The sequence below is a fragment of the Gastrolobium bilobum genome, unplaced genomic scaffold (genome assembly GCF_033153095.1).
Source record: "Gastrolobium bilobum isolate Gb01-03AN ecotype WA unplaced genomic scaffold, APGP_CSIRO_Gbil_v1 utg3870, whole genome shotgun sequence".
In the NCBI taxonomy this organism is placed as follows: domain Eukaryota; kingdom Viridiplantae; phylum Streptophyta; class Magnoliopsida; order Fabales; family Fabaceae; genus Gastrolobium; species Gastrolobium bilobum.
In genome coordinates, this window is record NW_026895180.1 from 592563 (window position 1) to 614299 (window position 21737).

Sequence of the window (21737 nt, forward strand, 5' to 3'; positions counted from 1 at the left end):
AAAATGTAAAAAAAAAAATTATTTGGTGAAAAAAACTTTACTCGAAAAATTAGATAACTTTTATGAAATCTATGTTTGGTTGGAGGTAAAATATAGATGGAAAAACAAGGGGTATTACTAAAATAACCCTGAATCTTTCGAAAGGGCGTGCTTTAACAGGTGCCCTATGTTTTTTAATCTATACATTAACAGGTGCGTGCTTTGCCGCAAAAAGGCTGATTATCTTGCTTCCAAGAAGGTAAAGTTTTCTGCTGTATCTTTTACAAACGTGAAACTATCTCCTGATATTTGATGGATCATGTGCTATTTCACTTTTCTCCTATTCTTTTGTAATTTGCTATATGTTCTTACAAGTGAAGATGATTTTGGTTCTTGCTTTTCATTGCTGACCACTCAAACGAAGTGGGGGCTGGGAGTAATTTCGGTAGCTTCAATTTCTCACTTTCCAATTTAGACGGGTATCGATCACAATCCACATACAAGATCGGTTTTTAGTCGGTGCGCATGCCCTGCTTTCTGGACCAAATGGAGAAATTCCATGCAAATAGGATAGATGGTCACCCTTGAGAAATCTGTCTACCAAACGTAGTCTTTGAGGATTGCCAAGTTCATTTGGCTATCTAAATTCTAGAATCTCCTAAACCAAACAGGGCTTTGTAGACTTTTTCAAGATTTACGTATGTAGTTCTTCTTTACTAAATAATACTTAAATAATGTTTTAAGTAAATAAATTAAAAAATTTATTAAATACTCAACCTTTTATATAAAACATTAAAGTTAATTTAAATAATCTGTATAATCACGAAAGTATTATAAGATAATTTCATCAATGCACGTGGTCCCAGTTCACTGATGCCAAGAATATTTGGGCCTTCTTTCTCAGTTTTTTTTATCATAAATTTAAAAAAATAATTTTAAACTTTTTTAATAGTTTATTAATTACTAAATAAAAAATTATAAATCCTTTTTAAACTTCTTCGTTACATGTACACACTGGATTTTATTTCATGCAAAATCAGATAACAAGCAACTTTCTAGGTTTTACCACTTAATCATTTTTAACTTTGGTTTATCATCTATCATTTAACATGACTACAAAAAGTTTTCTACACATACAACATTTTGTGGGGCCCACAGCAAAAAAAAAAAAAAAAATCGACACACAAAAAGAATCTTTATAACATAACACAATTATTTTTCCTACATCATAACTCTTGTAAAACTTTTTAACTTTTGCTGTGACGTTACACTTGTCTTAGTTGTTTTTTTTTTTTTTTTGGTAGACTCGCAAGGATATGAATTTTTAAGAGTCACGAACATAAATACAACTTATTTGAAAAAAACATGAATACAAAAATTCTAAATAGAGTCTCATAAAAATTGACAAGGACTCAAATATTTAATGTACTTATTTTTATATCTTTATTACTTTGTATGTATTCAGATCAGTTTATTTCGAAGTAAAAGCTTTTTCGAAATCTTCATTGAAAATTTTAAATAATTTTTTTATTTAAAAAATTAAAAACAAAATGCACATTTCTAATTTTAATCTTATTATATTATTTATATGAGAAAAATGTATATCATTTTAAAGAATGTAAAATTATGTCATTTTAAGTGAGAGAAAAAGATAGATAAAAAAAAAGAGTAATTAAAAAAAATAAAAATAAAATTACACATCTTTATAAAAATAAAATAACATAAATTATGTTATTTAAAAAGATAAACTTTTTTTCTATTTAGATAACTAGAATGGTGGAGATGAGAAAATAGCAAGATTCAATAGTTATTAGTTCAGTGAACCGAGAAAAACGGTGCGTTTCAGTTTATTAAATTTTCAGACAACCACCCCTGTGAATTTCAATATTATACTTTAGTCCGTAATCACAAGCTTAACGTTACACCAAAAAAACCTCCATTCATGTGTTTGTTGATGGATCTCCGATTTGAAACCTGAAGACGGTGAGTGAAGTAGTTCCTCGCTCTCGCTGCCACCATGATGCTCGATTTGGGTCCGTTCTCGAATGAGAACTTCGACCCGAAGAAATGGATCAACTCGGCGTGTCAGAGTCGTCACCCTCAGGACTCGTTGGACAAGCACCTCGTCGATATGGAGATGAAGCTCCAGATGGTTTCCGAGGAAATCGCCGCGTCGCTCGAGGAGCAGAGCTCCGCCGCCCTCCTCCGCGTCCCACGCGCCACCCGTGACGTCATCCGACTCCGCGACGACGCCGTTTCTCTCCGTTCAGCTGTCTCCGGCATCCTCCAGAAGCTCAAGAAGGTACTCATTCTCTCCACGTCACCGATTCAGATTTATGCTTCTAGCGTAACTTAAACGGTGCAGAAATTTGGGATCGGAGTAGGTTTATTACAATTAGAACGTCGAAATTGAGCTGAAGCATGAATCATTTATAATTACTTCATAGTTGTTTGAAGATGCTTTTGATATCCTTTGTGCGGAGTTATAGATCTTTGTAGAAAGCACCGCTAGGTAACTCAGGAACTATTATGCACCACGAGATACGGTACTGAATGATCTGAAATTCGGACATGTGCGTTGAGATCTTGTTGGGAGCATGCGTCTGTAAAGTGGTTATGTTTGTTCATTATACACTTATCGTTTGCTGCTTCAGAGGTTATGGCTGTTAGATATAAAATCATTCATATGCTTTATCCCAAGGGCTTAAACTTTTGGAATAGTTGGGTCATAAGAATGACTGTTCATTGAAATAATATTTCACAGTTCACACTAGTAAATCAGTGAAGCAATTTTAGAGATTTGTATTTTATGGGACAATATCTTGCTTGTGTAGGATAGAGTTGTTTCTATGGTTTCATGGAACACATTTTTCTATGCATTTTTTTTTAATCAAATTAATGGTTTTGAAAGGCTTTGTTGTAGCTTGTATTGGTATCAACCTTGTTTGTTTTGCTTCTTTGTTTTTAATTTTCACCTTGAGTTTGTAGGAAAATATCTTGTCTTCAATGATGTTAAATTATGTGTCAGAACACTTGCACTTTCACTTTTTTTTTTATCTCCTAAATTTGTTATTTATTTACTTTCTTATAGGCAGAGGGATCATCAGCTGAATCTATATCAGCCCTTGCTAAAGTTGACATTGTCAAGCAGAGGATGGAAGCTGCTTATGAAACGTTGCAGGTAGAGATTGCTAATTTGCATATTGAGAATTTGTTAGTTCATATTCACGTAGCTTAATGGGATTCTATATAATGATGCAAACTCGCTTCTTTCGTATTTTCATAACAGGATGCTGCTGGATTAACTCAATTAAGTTCAACTGTGGAGGATGTATTTGCTAGTGGTGATCTCCCTCGTGCTGCAGAAACTCTGGCTAACATGAGACATTGCTTGTCTGCTGTTGGGGAGGTACTAATTTTCCCCTTTGGTTATCATGAACTGCCTGGGGTTTGATATTTATAATATAATATTTATTTTATTTTATTTTTTTCACTACCCTATACTTAGGTTGCTGAATTTGCCAACATAAGAAAGCAACTTGAAGTCTTGGAGGATAGGCTAGACACAATGGTGCAGCCTCGTCTTACAGATGCATTATCCAATCGCAAGGTTATATATACATATTTTTTTCGAACCATTTTCTTGCATCCTATGATTTGGATTTGCTCCCTTCTCTTAGCTCTTATTGTTATTATTCAGGTTGGTGATGCTCAAGATTTGCGGGGAATTCTCATTAGAATTGGAAGGTTTAAGTCTCTGGAATCACAATATACAAAGGTTCATTTGAAACCAATAAAGCAGCTTTGGGAAGATTTTGATTCAAGAGAACGAGCTAATAAGTCTGCAAATGAGAAGAAAGAAATGGAGAGGATATCAAGTGGTGGTGATTATCAGTCGGTTTCACCTACAATATCATTCTTTAGTTGGTTACCAAGCTTTTATGATGAGCTACTACTCTATCTTGAACAAGAATGGAAATGGTACTGTTTCTAGTATTAGCTTCCATTGTTTTTTGCTGTTGAACAAATGATTGATTAAAAAACTATTAATAATATTAGATATTTTTTTCGTGCCCAACTATGTGTTTCATTTTAATTTTGGCCAGTAATTTTCATGTTTCTTGTTCCATGCAAATCAGTTCACATTATGAATAATACTGTACTCAAAACTCGGTGTGAATGATTTTCATTTTGCACAATGATACTAACCAAATTTGCATATTTAAGTAGTGTAATAAAAGTATTTGAGCTGTTGCTTGCAGGTGTATGATTGCTTTTACTGAAGATTATAAAACTCTTGTCCCAAGGCTTCTAAGTGAGACTATGATGGCCATAGGTACCAGTTTCATATCTCATATCAACCTTGCCATTGGAGATGCTGTTCCAGAAACTAAAGCACTGGCTAAAGGTTGTTCTTAGATCTTTTAAAAGGTTTCGTGTCTGAGAAAAATGTTAGCATTATTTACATATTTTATATAATTCATTGTATGTAATAAAATAGAGCTTTTCATTATAAAATAATTGTTACTCGCATTGATCTTTTAAAACAAGAGTGGATTTGGGGCCCTGCACATCAAGTTGTTTCCTCTATGTAGGTAAAACACTTTGTAGCTGTAGTGCTCCAGGGAGAACTATCTTGGTCTTTAGTTTATTCAATGAATTGTTCTTTCTGCTCACATGTGAAAAGAATATGATAATGAAAGACATACATAACTTGTAGTTTCATAGAGCTGTACAGCAAAAGCATGTTTCTGTTAAGTGCTCCAATGAGGCAGATATCTGTAATTGACCATTTTACTAATTATTGTGTCTTTAACATAGTTGTTAGAATTGCATGATTCAGTAAGCAAGAAATTCATACCACAATAAATTGGAAATGGCTTTAAATCATGCAATACATGCATGAACCAGTGTGATTCTGTATCTCTGATATAAATCACGTGATTCAACAGTTCATATTTTCTTTTTTGCTTTTCTTTCATCAATTATCATTAAAGAAATTCAAAATTTAAATAAGCTTAAATTGTTAAATGAAAAGGAACTAAAGGAGTTCTATTAAATGCTCCCCATTTGATTATTTCATTGCTTTGTTTTCATTTTTTTAAAATAGGGGCTTCACTTAGTCATTCACTCACTCATTCGCTCTATGCATCCTATTTGGCTATTCCATGGCTCTATTTTCATTCTTCTAAAATAGAGTCTTGGCATAGTCACTCACTCTATATACCTTATTTGACAATATCATTGCCCTGTTTTCATTTTCTGAAACATAGATTTCATGCAGTCACTTTATGTGACTCAGTTATGACTTATTACTTATGAATTACGATTTTGTTTTGTGAGACTTTCGGTTAAGTTGTTTTGTCAATTCCTAGTTCAAAATTGTTACATTTAGCATTATACATCATCAAAATATATTTCAAGCTATTCTTTATTGTGTCTCTGAGTCTTACATTTAAATACAATTTACAATTCATAATTGAAAGCTTAGTTTGGTGATTCACAACCTGAATTGTGATTTGATCACCTCGGTGTATAATGTCGAGTTCCTTGGTCCTTTTGACATATGCCTCAATGGATCCTGACCTCTTGTGTTTCGTTTCCTTCTCTTATCTCTCTCCAAGTGACCTTTCGAATTTGATTTAGAGTAGAGTATTCTTGGTAAACCTGAGATTGTAAGTTTAGAACTGTGATAATTCAGTTCATATCTTTCATTTAGTAAAAAGTGTAAGATATCTGATATTTTAGCTCACGAATCTTTGTAGGTTTATTAGATATTTTATCTGGAGATATGCAAAAGGGTATTAAGATTCAGACAAAGCACCTGGAGGCCTTGATTGAATTACACAATATGACGGGCACCTTTGCAAGGAATATTCAGCACTTATTTTCTGATTCTGATATCCGGGTTTTAATGGATGTGCTGAAAGCTGTGTACATGCCATATGAATCATTTAAACAGAGGTAAAAACTTATATTTTAATTTAAAACAGAATTTATTTATTTTCTTAGAATAAGCTTGTCTGCCAATGCCATTTGGCATATGTCTCGAGTATTATGGAAGAATTGGATGGATCTTTGGGAGAGAATATTAACCATATATCACATTTTTCTTTCTCAAGAAATATAAAAATAAAATAAGAGGAATAGAAAAAAATAAACATTCATAAACTGCTGTCCTTTTTTGCTGGTCTATTGGTTTGTTATGCACATTATTCTCATATATAGGTATGTAAAACCCTTTTCCAATTCTTGAAATATCCATGTTTTTCATTACTCTATCTTTTAATGGGCATATTTTACAGGTATGGACAAATGGAGCGTGCCATCCTTTCCTCTGAGATTGCAGGAGTTGATTTAAGAGGAGCTGTTATTCGAGGGGTGGGAGCCCAAGGAGTAGAGCTCAGTGAAACAGTCCGCAGGATGGAGGAGTCTATTCCCCAAGTTATTATACTTCTTGAAGCAGCTGTAGAGAGATGCATCAGCTTCACTGGAGGTTCTGAGGCTGATGAGCTAATTCTTGCCCTTGATGACATAATGTTACAATACATTTCCATTCTGCAAGAAACTCTCAAGTCCCTAAGAACTGTCTGTGGTGTTGATTATGTTGGCGATGGTATTGTAAAGAAGGAGATGGATAAGAAGGATGGAAACCAAAATGCTCGGAGAGTGGATTCGAACTCAAATGAGGAGGAATGGTCCATGGTCCAAGGAGCATTGCAGATCCTTACAGTTGCAGATAGTTTGACAAGCAGGTCTTCTGTGTTTGAAGCATCTTTAAGAGCCACTCTTGCTAGATTGAGCACAACTCTATCTTTTTCAGTATTTGGTTCAAGTTTAGACCCAAACCAAACTGTAAATGGTAATGAAGATGGGGAACTGTCTTTTGGTGGAAGGGCTGCCTTGGATATGGCAACACTGCGGCTGGTTGATGTGCCTGAGAAGGCCAGGAAACTCTTTAACCTTCTGAATCAGGTATATATAAGATTAGCTTTATTATGTCTCATACTTATTTTTTTCTTTTTCTTTTTGGTTAGAAACAGATAGAAGGGATAGTGGACATATTTTAAGTATTGAAATCAGGAGGAGCCTTAAAGAATATTGTGCTGATTTCCACACCCAAGGCTTTTTAACTTTCTTTTTTCGAGTTTTCCATTCTCCCTCCTTGCAGTGTGCTGGAATCCGGTGATAATTTAACTCCACATATTCCCCAATAAAATGCTAATTATTCACATTGGTAAATATGATAATTTGAGAAATCAAATAAGCAAGAGTCTGAAGGTTAGATGTTCTTATGGAATTGGTGTCTCTGCCTAGGCTCTTTAATCTGTCCTTCTTTGTTCTGTCTCTCTCCTTATCTATGATGATTTGACTGAAAAAGTGGTGAAAAAGCATTTATTCTTTTGTTTCTTTTAAATTCAATTAGATGCTCTGTCCGTGAAAAAGAATAGAAAAAAGGAAAAAGAAAAAGCATAAATGGTTATTAATACAAAGTTAAATCACCACTAATTTTTTTTGCCTATGATTTTCAAACTAAACTGAACCCCACTTATTAATTGAAAAATGACTAAATTATTTGCATTTTCTTTTGCTATATGCTGACATACTTTGTCTTATCACTCGGGACATGTTTCTTTTTGTTCTATGACATTACACAAAACTATTTTTTTGCAGTCTAAGGATCCCCGATTTCATGCACTTCCCCTTGCATCTCAAAGGGTTGCAGCATTTGAAGACACAGTTAATGAACTTGTATATGATGTACTCATATCTAAAGTACGGCAACGCCTCAGTGATGTGTCCCGCTTGCCAATTTGGTCATCAGTTGAGGAACAAAGTGCTTTTGCTCTCCCTACCTTCAGTGCATATCCACAGTCCTATGTGACTAGTGTTGGTGAATATCTTCTTACTTTACCCCAACAGTTGGAGCCACTTGCTGAGGGAATCTCTAATAGTGAAACCAATGATGAAGCGCAGTTCTTTGCAACTGAATGGATGTTCAAGGTAACTCAATATATAAAGGAAGATCAGAAGTTAGGGAGAATCAATTTTCTGTTGTGTCTGATATAGTGTGAATCACGTGTCATTTTTTCCTGCAATTTGATCTGAATGCTTATGCATGAAACTAATGTTCTTGACACTACATCAACTTGGTTTCTGCCTAGATATACAAAGTCTGAGCTCAATGTTAGGCCTGCGTGATACTCAGCTATCATAGAAACGAAAACTTTATTTTTCTAACACAGCAGGAAAAATTATCCCAAAAATAAGGAAGATAGGACTAGGTGTTTTAGTTTCCCAACTTAGGTAGATGGAGATGATAAGTATGAGGTCATGCATGATAGATGGATTATTCAAAATTATTCTGTAATGTCCGTAGACCATGAATCTCTTTTCTGCATGTACATATGAAGTAAGGACTAATGACCCAAATTTTTTCTGTTGATTGTGTTAAATATTAGGTTGCAGAGGGCGCTACAGCACTTTACATAGAGCAGTTGCGTGGGATTCAGTACATTTCAGATCGTGGAGCGCAGCAGCTATCAGTTGATATTGAGTATCTTAGTAATGTGCTGTCCGCGCTGTCAATGCCAATCCCTCCAGTTCTGGCTACATTCCAAAGCTGTCTTTCTACTTCAAGAGACCAACTAAAAGATCTTTTGAAGACAGATTCAGCAAACCAACTTGATCTGCCAACAGCAAACCTTGTATGTAAAATGCGGCGAGTGAATTTAGATTCATGAATGTTCCTTACTAACTTCAAGCAATTGAGTTCTTCCACCCCTTCCCCCTTTCCGGTCATTGTTTTTTGCCTTGCAGAGGACATTCTTTTACATCGGCAATACCAACTTTCATTTTTTTTTTTTTTGGGTGAATATACATATTTGCATATTGATTTTGTAACTAGTTACAAAAGGCCCTCAATCTGCATAATAGTCATGGTATATCGGAGAAGACAAAGATTTAGTCTGTCTACATAATAATGTATATTATTGCTTTATTTCTTTCTTTTCCTTCTAACACGTATGTGTTTGAAGCTAATATACGAAGGTGCAGTTCACGGTTGAAAGTAATGCCCATGTCTCTTCCCTATTGTTATATTTTATTTGTAGATTTCTATTTTTGTTCAAATATATTGACAAACTTATTTTAATCTTAAAATATAAATATAATTCTGTTAGAGAAATTAAAATATTCAAACAATAAACGAGAAGCCTAGTCTTACAAGAATAATGAATATTTCAAGATCATAGAAAAGAAAAATAAGAATATTTCGAAGTAAAAGTTTTACAAAACTGCCTGTCTTTTTTGTTCGTGGGTGGAAATTTAAGTGTCTTCAAACAATGGTAACGATATTTCAGGATCATAGAAAAGAAAAATAAGAATCACATCCTATAAGAATAATTGGACAATGCTACTGTTCTATGTAAAGATGATGGATAAACCGAAGAATATGTGGAAACAAAATGAGTTCAAGAGGTGAAATGAGAAATATGAACAGTCAAATGTATTTTATTTTAGGTTAAAATAAATTTTTGGTCTTTATATTGATCACTCATTTTCAATTTTAGTCCTCATACAAAAATGTTCTGAGTATAGTCCGTATACATACAATCATTTTTAATTTCATCTATGTCATCTGTTGCCGCAGTTATGACAGTGAGGTTGTTATGTAGTTAATATGAAATTTTGAACCTAAACCTTAAATCTTAAAACGTACAAATATAATATTTAATTCTCATATATAACACTCATTTAAAATTGATAATAAAAGTATTTAAGAGGTATATTGAATTAAGATTTTAAAATATTATTTTGGGCTAATTTTTTTTGGAGCCGGTTATACTTATCACCTTTGTCATTTTTACTACCTAATTGATTATCGTTAGATCAATTTGAAATCAACGATAATTATTTTTTTTCCTTTTCAACCGTTGATTCCAAATTGATCAAACGATAACCAAATATGTAATAAGAGTGATAAATCTAAAATGGTGGTAAGTATAACCCTTTTCAAATTTTTTTTATAGATTTTAAAAGATTATTTAAAAATATAATGACTTTAAAGATTTTTTTAAAAATATTTTTCATTAATCAAAATTTTATCGAATTTGATTTTAAAAAGTGTATTATTAGAATTTATAAGATTTTTAAAAACGGTGAATCTAAATATATAGAAGGTCCATGTTTAAATGTAAATGCCCTTTAAATATGTGGGTCCAAACTCCAAACACCAACCCAAATAACCTATAGCAGTCATGAATTCTCTATTTGATTCTCTTTCTTACCCTTCACCACATTGTCAGCGAGCAATACTTCAATTTCAAGGAACAGTCACAGAGAATGTGTACAATCTTTTTCTTCTTCTTACCTGCTGTTATTATTATACAATGCAAGGAGCATAGCTGGTGTTTTTTGTAAATTGCCTTCACAAAAAGCAGTCACACTCGTATCTGGGTTTGAATTTATTATCTTCCAAGCTTTCACTAACCTTCCAAATGGCAAAAATTCATGTTATTTCCCTCTTCCTTTATTCACCTCTTGGAACCCAAATTCCTCTATTCCCACTCTCTCCATTCCGGACCCTATTATTCTCGTTGACGTTATATTTTATATATATATATATATATATATATATATATATATATATATATACTCTAATTATTTCTTTGAGACAAGTTGATTCTTCGGTATTCTCACAAAATTTAGCTCTTTAAGTCAGTTGTGAGATTATTAAAGCTTTTTGTCTCTCCTCAAAAAAATATTTGGTGGGAATCAAACTCAGATTTTCTCACCACTTACTCAGCATGTATTGCCAACTGAATTATATCCATTCGATGAAAATTTGTTATATGAGCATCATTAAATAGTTTAGTACTTTAATATCAATCCAATTACTAGATATTTCAATTTAAGTAATTTGATGAGCCCATTTACATTATGATAGATTAGACTTTTGATTGAATTCTTTAACAAGAGAATTCAATAGACACATGGTTTACTAGTATTATGAAGGCGGCTATTTTTTAAATATCTCATTATGCTCGATTTTTGTGTTATTTTTATTTTGATAAATTCTTATATATAATTCTCATTCTATTAATAAATAATTAAATATTATAAATTTTTTTAACATAGGTAGATGAACTTGTGCATTGTTCACTGTTAAACTGTTAAACCCCAATAAGCCATTGTTTGAGAGAACGTATTAAAAAATATAAAATCTTTATTGTGACATTCACTTGATAACTTAAATTTTTAGATTGAATTTATTGTTTTACATAATATTAGTTTACTAAGTACTTATACATTTATTCTTCACTATCCCATTCTATTAATTAATAATTAAGTTTATAAAATTTCTTAGCATAGCCGAGTGTACAACGCTCTTTACATAAAGTCTACTTTTGAAAATCATTCTACCCAAGAAAAACCCCACCATCACTCGGTGAAGATAGAATTTGGCGCTCCCGGCCCACAAGATATTGGGTGAAGGGTAGGAGAGAGTGAAAGAGAGATTGAGAAGAGAGAGGAAGAAGGGAGAAAAAAAATTCCGTGTGTCACTCCCTTAATGGGAGGACCACCATGATACAGGATCATATTAAAAATTTCTCACTCTGGGTGATTGACATCAAATCCCCCTTTCAAAACTTTCTTACACGTGGCTTTAGACTTTAGAGAAAACCCGACTTTCCCTTTTCTTCACGGTTTCTTCTTCGACAATTTCCTCAAAAAAGCTCATTTGTATTCCTATTCTTACCAAGAAGATTCCAGCATCCCATTGGCGATGAATGTCCTGGCTTCACTGATTGAGAGGAGAATGGCCAGAACAGATAGAATTGGACTGAAGTTACATAAGATTTAATAAAAATTTAGAAACTGATGCTGATCTCTCCAGGAAATCTAAAACTAATATCTGCTTGTTGAATTGTTAATTTCTTTTTAATCCGCATAATACTTCTTTCTTTTCTATTCGGCAAAACGTAGAATCTTGATTGAGAAATTATAGAATTTTCGTCAATTTTTTATATAAATATTTGATGAGTAATGGACTTTGAAAAATCATTATACGTTCCGTACAAACTCTTGTATTTGCAGAGTCATCAACGTAAAAGCATTACTTATTCGAATTACATTGACTCCTTATATTTGTTGTAAGGTAATTCCATAACGAATATTCTTATGCTTTTCATTTTCACAAATTTATGCGTTGTTAAACTATTCACATAATACTCTAAAAAATACCAGCTTAAACTTAAACACGAGGAAGTGTCTTGAAAAGAGCAAGAAAATGAAATCACGCATAGCTGGGTCATTGCTATGAAATCGCTCATTTTATTTGTATGAATCTTTACAATCATTAATTCACCACTCAAAGTTTATAAAGGAGCTGACTGCCAATCGAATAATAAAAAAGCACATCATTTTCAACAGATACCAAACGAGGACATATGCGTTCCTGAACACCAAATTAGATATGAGAGCCAATTACCTCCAATCACCCAGACAATAACATGCAGGATGTTTGTTTGTTTACAAAAGGAGGTATCCTGCATCATAGTTCACTGATAGTTTTGCATGCAAATGGCAATATTTCTGCCATAGAATCATTCAGCAAAGACAGCCAAATACCTGTATTTGCCAGTCCTTTGAATTTTCAATTCAAACAGCTCTCTGCAAATCAAGTATTATTTTTATATAGGATGTAATTCACCATTCCAAATCAGTTCCTAATAGGTCAAAGTAACTGCTTATGAGTGGACTACATCCACTTATCTTTGCCCCAACAGGAACCCATATCTGGAATGACATGAGGCTAGGGAATAAAGAATTAGATCTCCGTTCAGTATATCATCATATCGGATGATATCATACACCAAATATATTATAAATACGATGCCATGGATTTGGCAGATAACAAACAACAGATTCAGTAAGTTTACCTACATCTTCTAAACTGGTGCCTTCGGAATGTAGTTCAATGACAAATGCATGTCAGAATAAGCAGCATTTTTAAAACCTGTGCTGGCTTATATCAACTTTAGAAACAAAAGTAATGGAACGAAAAATAAAAGAGGCAAAAAACAAGCATTTCTATGGTGAACAAATATCAATCTATTTGCCTCAGAGTAGAAGATTCACATTTTACCTCAAAACAAGAGAAAACCATCCCCCTCTGCAGCAATGACAATCATGCATGTAATTTTGTGTCGGACATCTTAAATCAATCAAATGATTTCCAGAAAATACGAGTAAAGAAAGACTACACACAATGTTTCAGAGATGAATCATTATAAATAACTTAAATCAAGGTGCAAAACAAATTGTAAGAAAAATTACAACAGTGAAATACCTACCTCAACACTTTTCTCCATTAATAATATTTGATGAAAGGGAGATTGTATAGTCTCAACAAAGCTCTGAGATGGGAAAAAAATAAATTCACCCTTGATGATGAGCAAAACTCAAGACTCCAAAAGAACATATTTATGCAAGTCTTGGGATATTAAGGTCTACCTCTTTTAAATTCAAATTCTGACATCTATCAAGAAATTCCACTAATTTGAGCAAATTGAACTTCAAGAAGGCCTTCTGTAGTTATGCCTAACAGGAGAGCGTGACCTGCTCCGATCACGGTACCTGTCTCTGCCTCCATTTCTTCCATTCCTCAACCTAGAATCCATCCCCCTTCCCCCATCTCGATTACCTCTTACATCCTGCTCCCGAGATCTTTCACGACCTGAGTCCCTATCTCTGTATCTGTCCCGCTCCCTATCTCGATCTTTATCATGATGCCTCTCCCTATCACTTGAATCACTTCGTCTCTTACTCTCATGCTCCTTCTCCCTTCGTTTCCTTCGCTCTTCTGCCTCTCTTTCCCGAGCTAATCTTTCTTCTTCAGTAGCCTTCTCCTTAGCATCCTGAAACATGATTACCAACTTATATCAGAAAGATTTTATATATTTTAATGTGTAAATTAGTTCAGGACAACAAAACTCACCTTGTACTCATTTATGAAGTCACGAACCATGCCATAACCAACATGCTGCTTCCCAGTGACATGAGACTGAGTCCTTTCTGCAGCATCATTTGCTACAAGGAAAGAACCACATATCTCACAGAGTGCCATCTTCTTCTCCTGAGCAAGCATCAACACCTTATCATTTTGAGTTTGTGTTAAGATTGTCTTTTCCGCATTAAGTGTCTCCACCTGTATGAGAAAGTCCCAGAGAAAAAAGAAAATTAATTCACGTGAATCTCAAACTGAAGGTTGTTCAGATCTGCCAAAAGCAAATCTTTATAAGTTCATTTATGAGATTGGGGTCACAGAAACTTAATAAATGACCAATAGCAAATGCAAGGGAAGAAAGTTATTGCATCATCTTCAGCACCTTTCTCATAAGAGCTTCAGCTTCATCAACCTTCCCAGCTTCACCAAGAGATTCAACTTGTTCCAGAAGGTTCTTTATTTTCTCCTCCAGCACAGATAGCTGTTCAGATTTTTCAGCTGTCAGAGGTGGCGGCGGCGCTGGCTCCACCTCTTGAGCAAGGCGTTCTCGCCCACGTCTTACTCTTCTATCCAAGTCCATCACCTGTGATTATTACCAGAGAATATGAAGAATGATTAATCAACATACAAAGAAGACTACATTCCTTTGAGTAGTGGGAGGGGATGGCAACAGTAGGTGACTTACCAATTTCTCACAAAACTGAGCAAGTTCGGCTTCAAATTTGGGTACAAATGCATCATGTCTTGGGGATTTCTCAAAGCTGAAGTCAACAACGAAGTAAAACTGTTTAATCTAAAACTTAACTATACAATTATGAAATTATAAAAAACAATGTACTAAGACTTGTGGTTTAATCTATCCGCATATCTTGTTATCAGCGAAGTAAAATTTACACAGGATAGTAAACAAGTGCGGGGAAGCAACTTAAGGTACATCTACATTGACCCATAGGCATATTTTGTCATCAAACGTACATATATGACAAAGTCAAATCTGCAAAGGACAGTAAAATAGTGAAGGAAAGCAACATCAGTAAGGTACATCTATATTGAACAAATGAACACAGCACCAATTCAACCAGGAATCACGAAACTTGTATTCAATATTGTAAAATCAACTGAAACAGGTAAATAATATTACTAGGGTCCAAGGTTATCAATAGTGTCGCTATGGATCGTATGCACTCTTGCAACAGATGTGGGTAGCAGCAGCCAGTCACTAATATTTCCGCTACACGACGCTACAATTTGCAGTTGCAGCGACAATCACAACGCCATGGTGAATAAGGGAAAATCCCATATTTGCCTGTGTAATTGGTGTCCCAACATTCATATTAAGGGGGTATAATCACTTTTAACCCCTTTTTTTATGTTGGAACCCTATCGACTGGAATCCTGGTTCTCTCTCAACTCAGTATCTACTCCTACCTTTCTCCACTCAGTTGCGACTCATTTTACAGCACACCCATCAACTTCCGTCGGTTTTCCGGAAACTCACTCCTCTCTTGGACTCTGTTTTGTCTCGAACCCACTTTCTCCTGTTTGCGAGTATTTTCTCTACTAATCAGTTTGTATTTTCTCCTATGTTTGGCACTATTATAGCTAAATTCTCCTTGAAATTCGTCAATCCTTGTTTGGAATGAAAGTGACAAATTGACAATAGAATTAATTATGAATGAATGTCTTTAATTTTGGATTTTTATTTTTTATTTTTGAGCATTTATATATAATTTATTTAGTATAGCATTTATGACGAGTTCCCGGTAGCAGCTACAACGCTGCCTGCTATACCACTATACTGTTTTTGGGGTTAGCTGCTATACCACTATACTGTTTTTGGGGTTAGCTGCTACGCGCCACTACCCACAATTGATAAATATTCTGGATTCTATATAGTGAAATAAAAGAGTAACACAACACTAAAGGTAACAAAATCACATAAATAGAAAACTAAAACTAACGGCATTTTTGTTATAGAAGCACGTGGGAAACCTCTGTCTAAAATTAAATAAAATTACATCTTCATGCAAACATGTTTAACAATCAGACGCGCATCAGTTTTGTCACTGTTTTATTCAGGAAGAATTGAGGCAAGATTAAAGAAGATCCACACAGCCCACCATTAGAAATCTCAAACTGTTCATTGACAAAACCTAAATTAAATATGAATAAATTTACTTGTTCACCTTTCTTTCAGCTTTGGGTCATGTATTCTCGGGCAAGGTCCTGCATCAATTTAACGCACATTGAACATAAAAATAAAAAATAAAAAAAATCAAAACCTGCAACGCTCTAGCCACAGCTATCAATCACAGTTAAGAAGATCATATGGTTGCTAAGGAAATTCAACAAATGTATCATAGAACCTTCCTCTGCAAATTTCTTATGAATTTATTAACTAACCTCAGTTAAAGCTCACGAAGAACATATAAAAACAATACACTGTAAAATGAAGTCATTACTTCGTTACCTTTTTAATTACCACAGTGCAACAACCTAATACAGGAAGTAACACATTATATTTGAATTGACACGAAAGAGAATCCAAATTTCATGATCTGTTATAGAATTGATTAATTGAGAAAGCAATTGCAATTAGAATGAAACGCACCCAGATCACTGCGAGTGTTGACGAAGAGATCGTGAGGGCAAAACCGCACCATGTAGAATCCACACACTTCCTTATCGTCCCAAGAGACTTCCTTGAACCCCTTTCTCTCTTCCTCCGTCATGTTGCGAGCTAAATTCACCACAGTAAGAAAAGCACAACAAATTCATCAACTTTGAAGTAGTAGATTTCAAAACAAAAATAATAATAATAAATAAAAAAATAAAAAAATCTTTCAGTTTACAAAACGAAAACAACTAACAGTTTGGAATCTCAAAGTGAAAAAAGCACCTGAACCCATGAGTTCGTCAAGCAGAGCTCTCTGAGCATCCATTGCTACGAGATGAGAGTGGGAAGTTGGTGATGAAATGCAAAGATGGATAGGGAAACCCTAATTCCTCTCGAATTTGATGAAATTCCAAAAAATGGAAACAGTGGATGAGTAGAGAAGGATGAGGAATTTTGTGTTCTAGGGTTTGTCGAGGGAACGGAGCGGTTACGTGAAGACAAGCAAAGTGAACAATACCAGTGGCTTACCAGTTACTTTTGTTTCTTCTTCTAATTTAATGTTAAAATTTGACATTAAAAAACTATTTTTATGTATTTTATTTTAAATGATTAAATTAATAATAATTACTTTTAATTAATCAATATAAATATGAAAAAAATATTTCTGCAGTTAATGCAGATAAGTTATCTGCATTTATTTTCAAAACAACGTCGTTTTGGTATTGAAATCTTAAAAAATTATAAATACAAATACTATTATAACCCTGAAATAAATTAAAATTACAAAAACACTATGATTTCCGTCCCAAAACGACGTCGTATTGGCCTTATTGCAGATAACTTATCTGCAGTAACTACTCCAGAAAAAGCGAACCCTATTAATATTTACTCGATATTAACAATCCAACATTTATAATAACTATCGGATGTTTATACAATGGGAAATATTTTTTATTTTATTTTTTGTAATAAAGAGGGGCAAAAGCCCCAAACAAAACAAAAATTACACGACGCGAGAACTTAAAAGATCTACAAAAGCATCCTGAAGAAGGAGCTCTAACAAAGGAGAAGGAGGAGAATGATAAACAATAAGATTATTATCATCCTCAAAATGCCTAGAAGCAAACCAGTGAGCACATCTGTTATTTTCTCGAAAGGTGTGGACCCAACGAACATCCCAATCTTCAGCAAGCCATTTGTGAATACGGGAAACAACCTGAGAGTTTCTGTGATTGTTGCTCCCTTCTTGGATAGTGCTAAGAGCAATTTCTGAGTCACGTTCCAACTCCACTCTCCTAGCACCAGTACCCCAGGCCAACTCTAAACCTTTGAGGATACCAGAGTTCTGCATCAAGAGGATTACAGAAACCTAATCTGAAAGAGAAACCACCCAGAAAAGCACCATTGTGATCTCTAGCAAGGCCTCCACAGCTAGCATGCTGCCTAGATAGGGAAGAAGCACCATCTGTGTTAATCTTCAACCGACCAGGTTCAGGACGACACCATTTAGTAGGCTGATGGGCATTAGGGAAGCTGCCAAGAATGCTTCTATTCTTACCTCTAGCTTCAATTAAATGCGCAATAAAATCAGAAATGACACGCTTATCATTGCTTGGCCTTCGAAAACTATCATCATGAATATGATGATTACGCCAATTCCAAAGATTCCAGCAAGTAGTATAGAAAACATCTCTCCAATCAACATGAATTTGATAATTCCAACCCTTACTCACATTTTTTATGAGCCAAGGCTGTAGGTCTAATGTGAAGAAATCGTTGGGGACCCTTCTACCAAACCAATCTATCCACAATCTTTTGGCTTGAGAACAATCTCTAAGGACATGAATAAGAGTTTCTTCACTGTTTGGACAGTTAATGCAAAAATTAGGACCCTCATTACATTTGCATGTACGACTCCTAACTGGAAGCTTATTAAGAAAAGCCAGCCACATCATAGTCTTGATTCTTTCTGGACCCTTCCAATCCCAAATCTTCTTCCAGGGAACATTCCTTTGAGCATGTTGAAAATTCATCAAGTCCAAGTAGACAACCTTAACTAAGGAAGATGACACATGATTCTGACACCAAACTAACATATCCTCAGTGTTATCTTCCAAAGCAACAGGAACGCAAAATACCTTAGAGATTAGCTCATCATTTAAGAATTGCTTCAAATATCGAACATCCCAGGTACCATGCTGAAAGATCTCAGCAATGGTTCTATGCAATTCCAGATCAGGAATATGATTAGGAGCTAAATTACAAAGATTATCATCCAGATTCAACCAATTATCCGCCCAGAATTTAATAGTCTCTCCATCACCCACCTCCCATCGAAGACCGGCTAAAAAACTGTTCCAACATTTAGAAAGGTCTCGCCAAAGTTTAGAATCATAAGGCTTAGAGCTTATCTCACGCCTCAAATCTTTACCTCTGCCATACTTGGCTCTCAAAATCTTAACCCAAAGTTCCTCCTTGTCAGTTAAGATTTTCCAGGCCAACTTATGAATATAAGCCTCATTTTGAGTACGCAATCTGATAATACCAAGACCTCCCATTTCCTTCGGCTTATACATTGTGTCCCAAGCCACTAAATGAGATTTATTAACACCCCAAATGAAGTTCCGTTGAAGCTGTTCAATCTCATCACACACAGAAGTGGGGAGAAGGCCATTCTGCATATGAAAAGAGGGAATAACATCAATCACTGATTTAACCAGAGTGACTCTCCCCGCAAAAGATAAACTTTGATGCTTCCAGCCATCAAGTTTCTTACAATGGGAAATATTAGTTTCATGTTACATGAGAGTAGTTTTCTCATGCTACATAGATAATTCAAGTGGGACCCACCATTAAAAAGAAAAAAAAAGGGTGCAATTTTCGAAGTGAGAAAAAATAAGATAACTATTTTATGTAAAATGAGAATAGTATTTCCTTTATATCATCGGTTTATATTTGACAGATTAGGATTAAAATTTTATAAAAAATAAAATACGAAAGAATAATGTTATATAATACAGAGGATAAGATATTGTTACTACCAAATAAGATTATTATCAATGTTACTACTATATCCTTAATCGTTGATTTTCGTCAATCAACAATTATTATTTGGGGTAGAATATTGTAACAACCAATTAGTGACAAATCAATTTCACCGTTAGATCGATTATGTGGATCCAACCGTTATATTTATTTTCATCTTTGTATTTCGCATTAAATATGAGAAATTATAACTATACAAAGGTAAAAAATTCTAGCATTTTCCCAAATTTTTGAAATATACCCGGATATCCCCTCCTTACTCGGGTAGGGTAAAATTTTAAAAAAATACTCGAGTAAAGAGGGTGATACCCGGGTAGGCTTGATGATCAACGGTCAAACAAAGACAGATTAATGTTATGCTTTTTGAAAAGATTAAATTTTTAAAATTATTTATAATCAAAGTTCATTCAATAATTAATTATTAAATAAGAGTCTATGTAGTCAAAAAAAAAGTCAAAGTGTATTCTTTAAAACATTTGGATTAGAGCCTACAGGTGATGGCCGAATGACTGAACGAGTATGGGTTGGTTTTGCCTTTCGGGAGTAATGGGTTGGGCTTTGACACGTGGATAATCCAGTAAAAGGATTTTAACTTTTTATATTGTTTTTAATCAATATTTAAGTTTTTTAATCAACATTAAGCAGAATAAGATATTTGTAAATCATCCTTAAAATATTTTTTCAATCAATTAAACCACTTTTTGAAATTTTTTAAAACTAACAGTTTAAAACATATATATTGTTTTTACTAATAAAAGAAAAAATATTTATCATTATAAAAGATTCGAGTTTATGTTATTTTTAAATATTGAATTATTGTGTTTTGGTGCATATATAGTAATTTTTTATATTATCTCTTATCCACAAAATTAGAATGAGAGAGAAAATATGAGTATTTTGAGAGAAAAAAGGTAAAAAAAAATATCAAAATATAATAGTTTTACTTAAAATGATACAAACTTATATCATTTAAAATGTCAAATATTGTTTCCAATAATAAAATAGTCTTTTATCAATTAAATTAACCTTCTTTTCAATATTTTTATTTATATTTTGTATATTTCATATGTATTTAAAGATATCCGTGCAAACTTGCTATTCTCTACAAAAAAAAAAAAAAAAAAATTTATCCCGGCGAACTTTACATGTAATGCTTCTTGGATGTGATTAATCTTGTACCTGACACATTGGGATTTTCCATTTAAAATAAAAAACAAAATAAGGCTTTTTATTTTTGCAAACAAATAGGGTGATGACTTTATACTGATCCGGAGCTTGTCCTCTGAAATCTGGATGATTTGTAATGAAACATTTCACATCTTCGTTACTCTAAGGTCCGTTTGGATGGACTTTTTTTCTCTCCAGAAGTTGTTTTTTTTTTGTGTGAAAAAAAGCACTTTTCATTTTTAGTTCGTTTGGATGTCTGCTTTTAAAAAAAGTAGAAGTCACAAAAAAAGTCAAAAACTTACTTTTTTCTGAAGCTAAAAATTTTAACTTTTAAAAAAAGCAGAAGTCAAAAGTCAAATAATTTTTTCAAAATCTAAATATTTTTATAAAAGTATAAATAGTTTTAACTTTTGTAAAAATGACTTCTAAAATAAGAAAGAGATAAAAATTACTTTTTCTAAAAGTGCAAACAAACGGGCTAATCCATAGCCCAACCTCCAGAAAAAAGGGATTTTTCTTTTGTTTTTTTATCCCTTACAAAAGAAATGTGGTTGAATTGAATTCATAATCCTTATAATTTCACATGATCTAGATTTTGTTTCTTATAGTTTTTTTATGCTGATCACTATGACACTATATTTTTTTTTCATTTGGAATTTGATTCTTATTATTAAAATATTAATTCTTATATTTTTTTACTCATTTATTTTTTAGTTCTTATAATTTATATTCATTAAGTTAATAAATTTTATTTTTCATAAAATATAGTTCTTATAGTTTTTTATCATTAAGATATTGATTCATTAAAGACCAATATCTAAAAAAAAAATCACGAGAACCAAATATAGGGACAAATATTTATTTTAACCAATAAATAATTTTTTTTATTTCCTCTTTATATATACATATTATATCACA

General features: G+C 33.4%; 2 protein-coding genes across 6 annotated transcripts; one reads left to right on the forward strand and one right to left on the reverse strand.

Annotated features, from left to right (window-relative positions):
- The first annotated feature begins 1886 nt into the window (after window positions 1–1886).
- On the forward strand, window positions 1887–9038 carry LOC133298155 (conserved oligomeric Golgi complex subunit 7). The gene is made up of 10 exons (XM_061497404.1): window positions 1887–2281; window positions 3071–3160; window positions 3269–3388; window positions 3488–3589; window positions 3680–3960; window positions 4242–4387; window positions 5745–5943; window positions 6285–6954; window positions 7654–7983; window positions 8442–9038. Exons 1-10 carry the CDS (start codon window positions 1997–1999, stop codon window positions 8721–8723), a joined length of 2505 nt encoding a protein of 834 aa, XP_061353388.1. The 5' UTR covers window positions 1887–1996; the 3' UTR covers window positions 8724–9038.
- Window positions 9039–12333: 3295 nt separating this feature from the next.
- LOC133297992 (uncharacterized) lies at window positions 12334–17118 on the reverse strand. 5 transcript variants are annotated; one of them, XR_009749710.1, is made up of 9 exons: window positions 16890–17118; window positions 16602–16730; window positions 16177–16216; window positions 14676–14751; window positions 14373–14573; window positions 13982–14191; window positions 13498–13901; window positions 13338–13400; window positions 12334–13243 (listed from the first exon to the last, which is right to left on the reverse strand). XR_009749710.1 is itself a non-coding variant. In XM_061497236.1 (7 exons), exons 1-7 carry the CDS (start codon window positions 16930–16932, stop codon window positions 13560–13562), a joined length of 1041 nt encoding a protein of 346 aa, XP_061353220.1. In that variant the 5' UTR covers window positions 16933–17118; the 3' UTR covers window positions 12334–13559. The 5 variants fall into 5 exon arrangements, 1 of the variants encoding a protein (XP_061353220.1); XR_009749709.1 differs by having other exon boundaries at window positions 12334–13400; XR_009749708.1 differs by having other exon boundaries at window positions 12335–13156; window positions 13338–13901.
- Window positions 17119–21737: the final 4619 nt, after the last annotated feature.

Coding starts and splice junctions, on each gene's coding strand:
- LOC133298155 (XM_061497404.1), top strand. CDS start 1,997: ATGATGCTCGATTTGGGTCCGTTCTCGAATGAGAACTTCGACCCGAAG. Junction 3,161..3,268: donor CTGCTTATGAAACGTTGCAG/GTAGAGATTGCT, acceptor TTTTCATAACAG/GATGCTGCTGGATTAACTCA. Junction 3,590..3,679: donor ATGCATTATCCAATCGCAAG/GTTATATATACA, acceptor GTTATTATTCAG/GTTGGTGATGCTCAAGATTT.
- LOC133297992 (XM_061497236.1), bottom strand. CDS start 16,932: ATGGATGCTCAGAGAGCTCTGCTTGACGAACTCATGGGTTCAG. Junction 14,574..14,675: donor CTCAGTTTTGTGAGAAATTG/GTAAGTCACCTA, acceptor TAATAATCACAG/GTGATGGACTTGGATAGAAG. Junction 14,192..14,372: donor CTGAAGCTCTTATGAGAAAG/GTGCTGAAGATG, acceptor TTTCTCATACAG/GTGGAGACACTTAATGCGGA.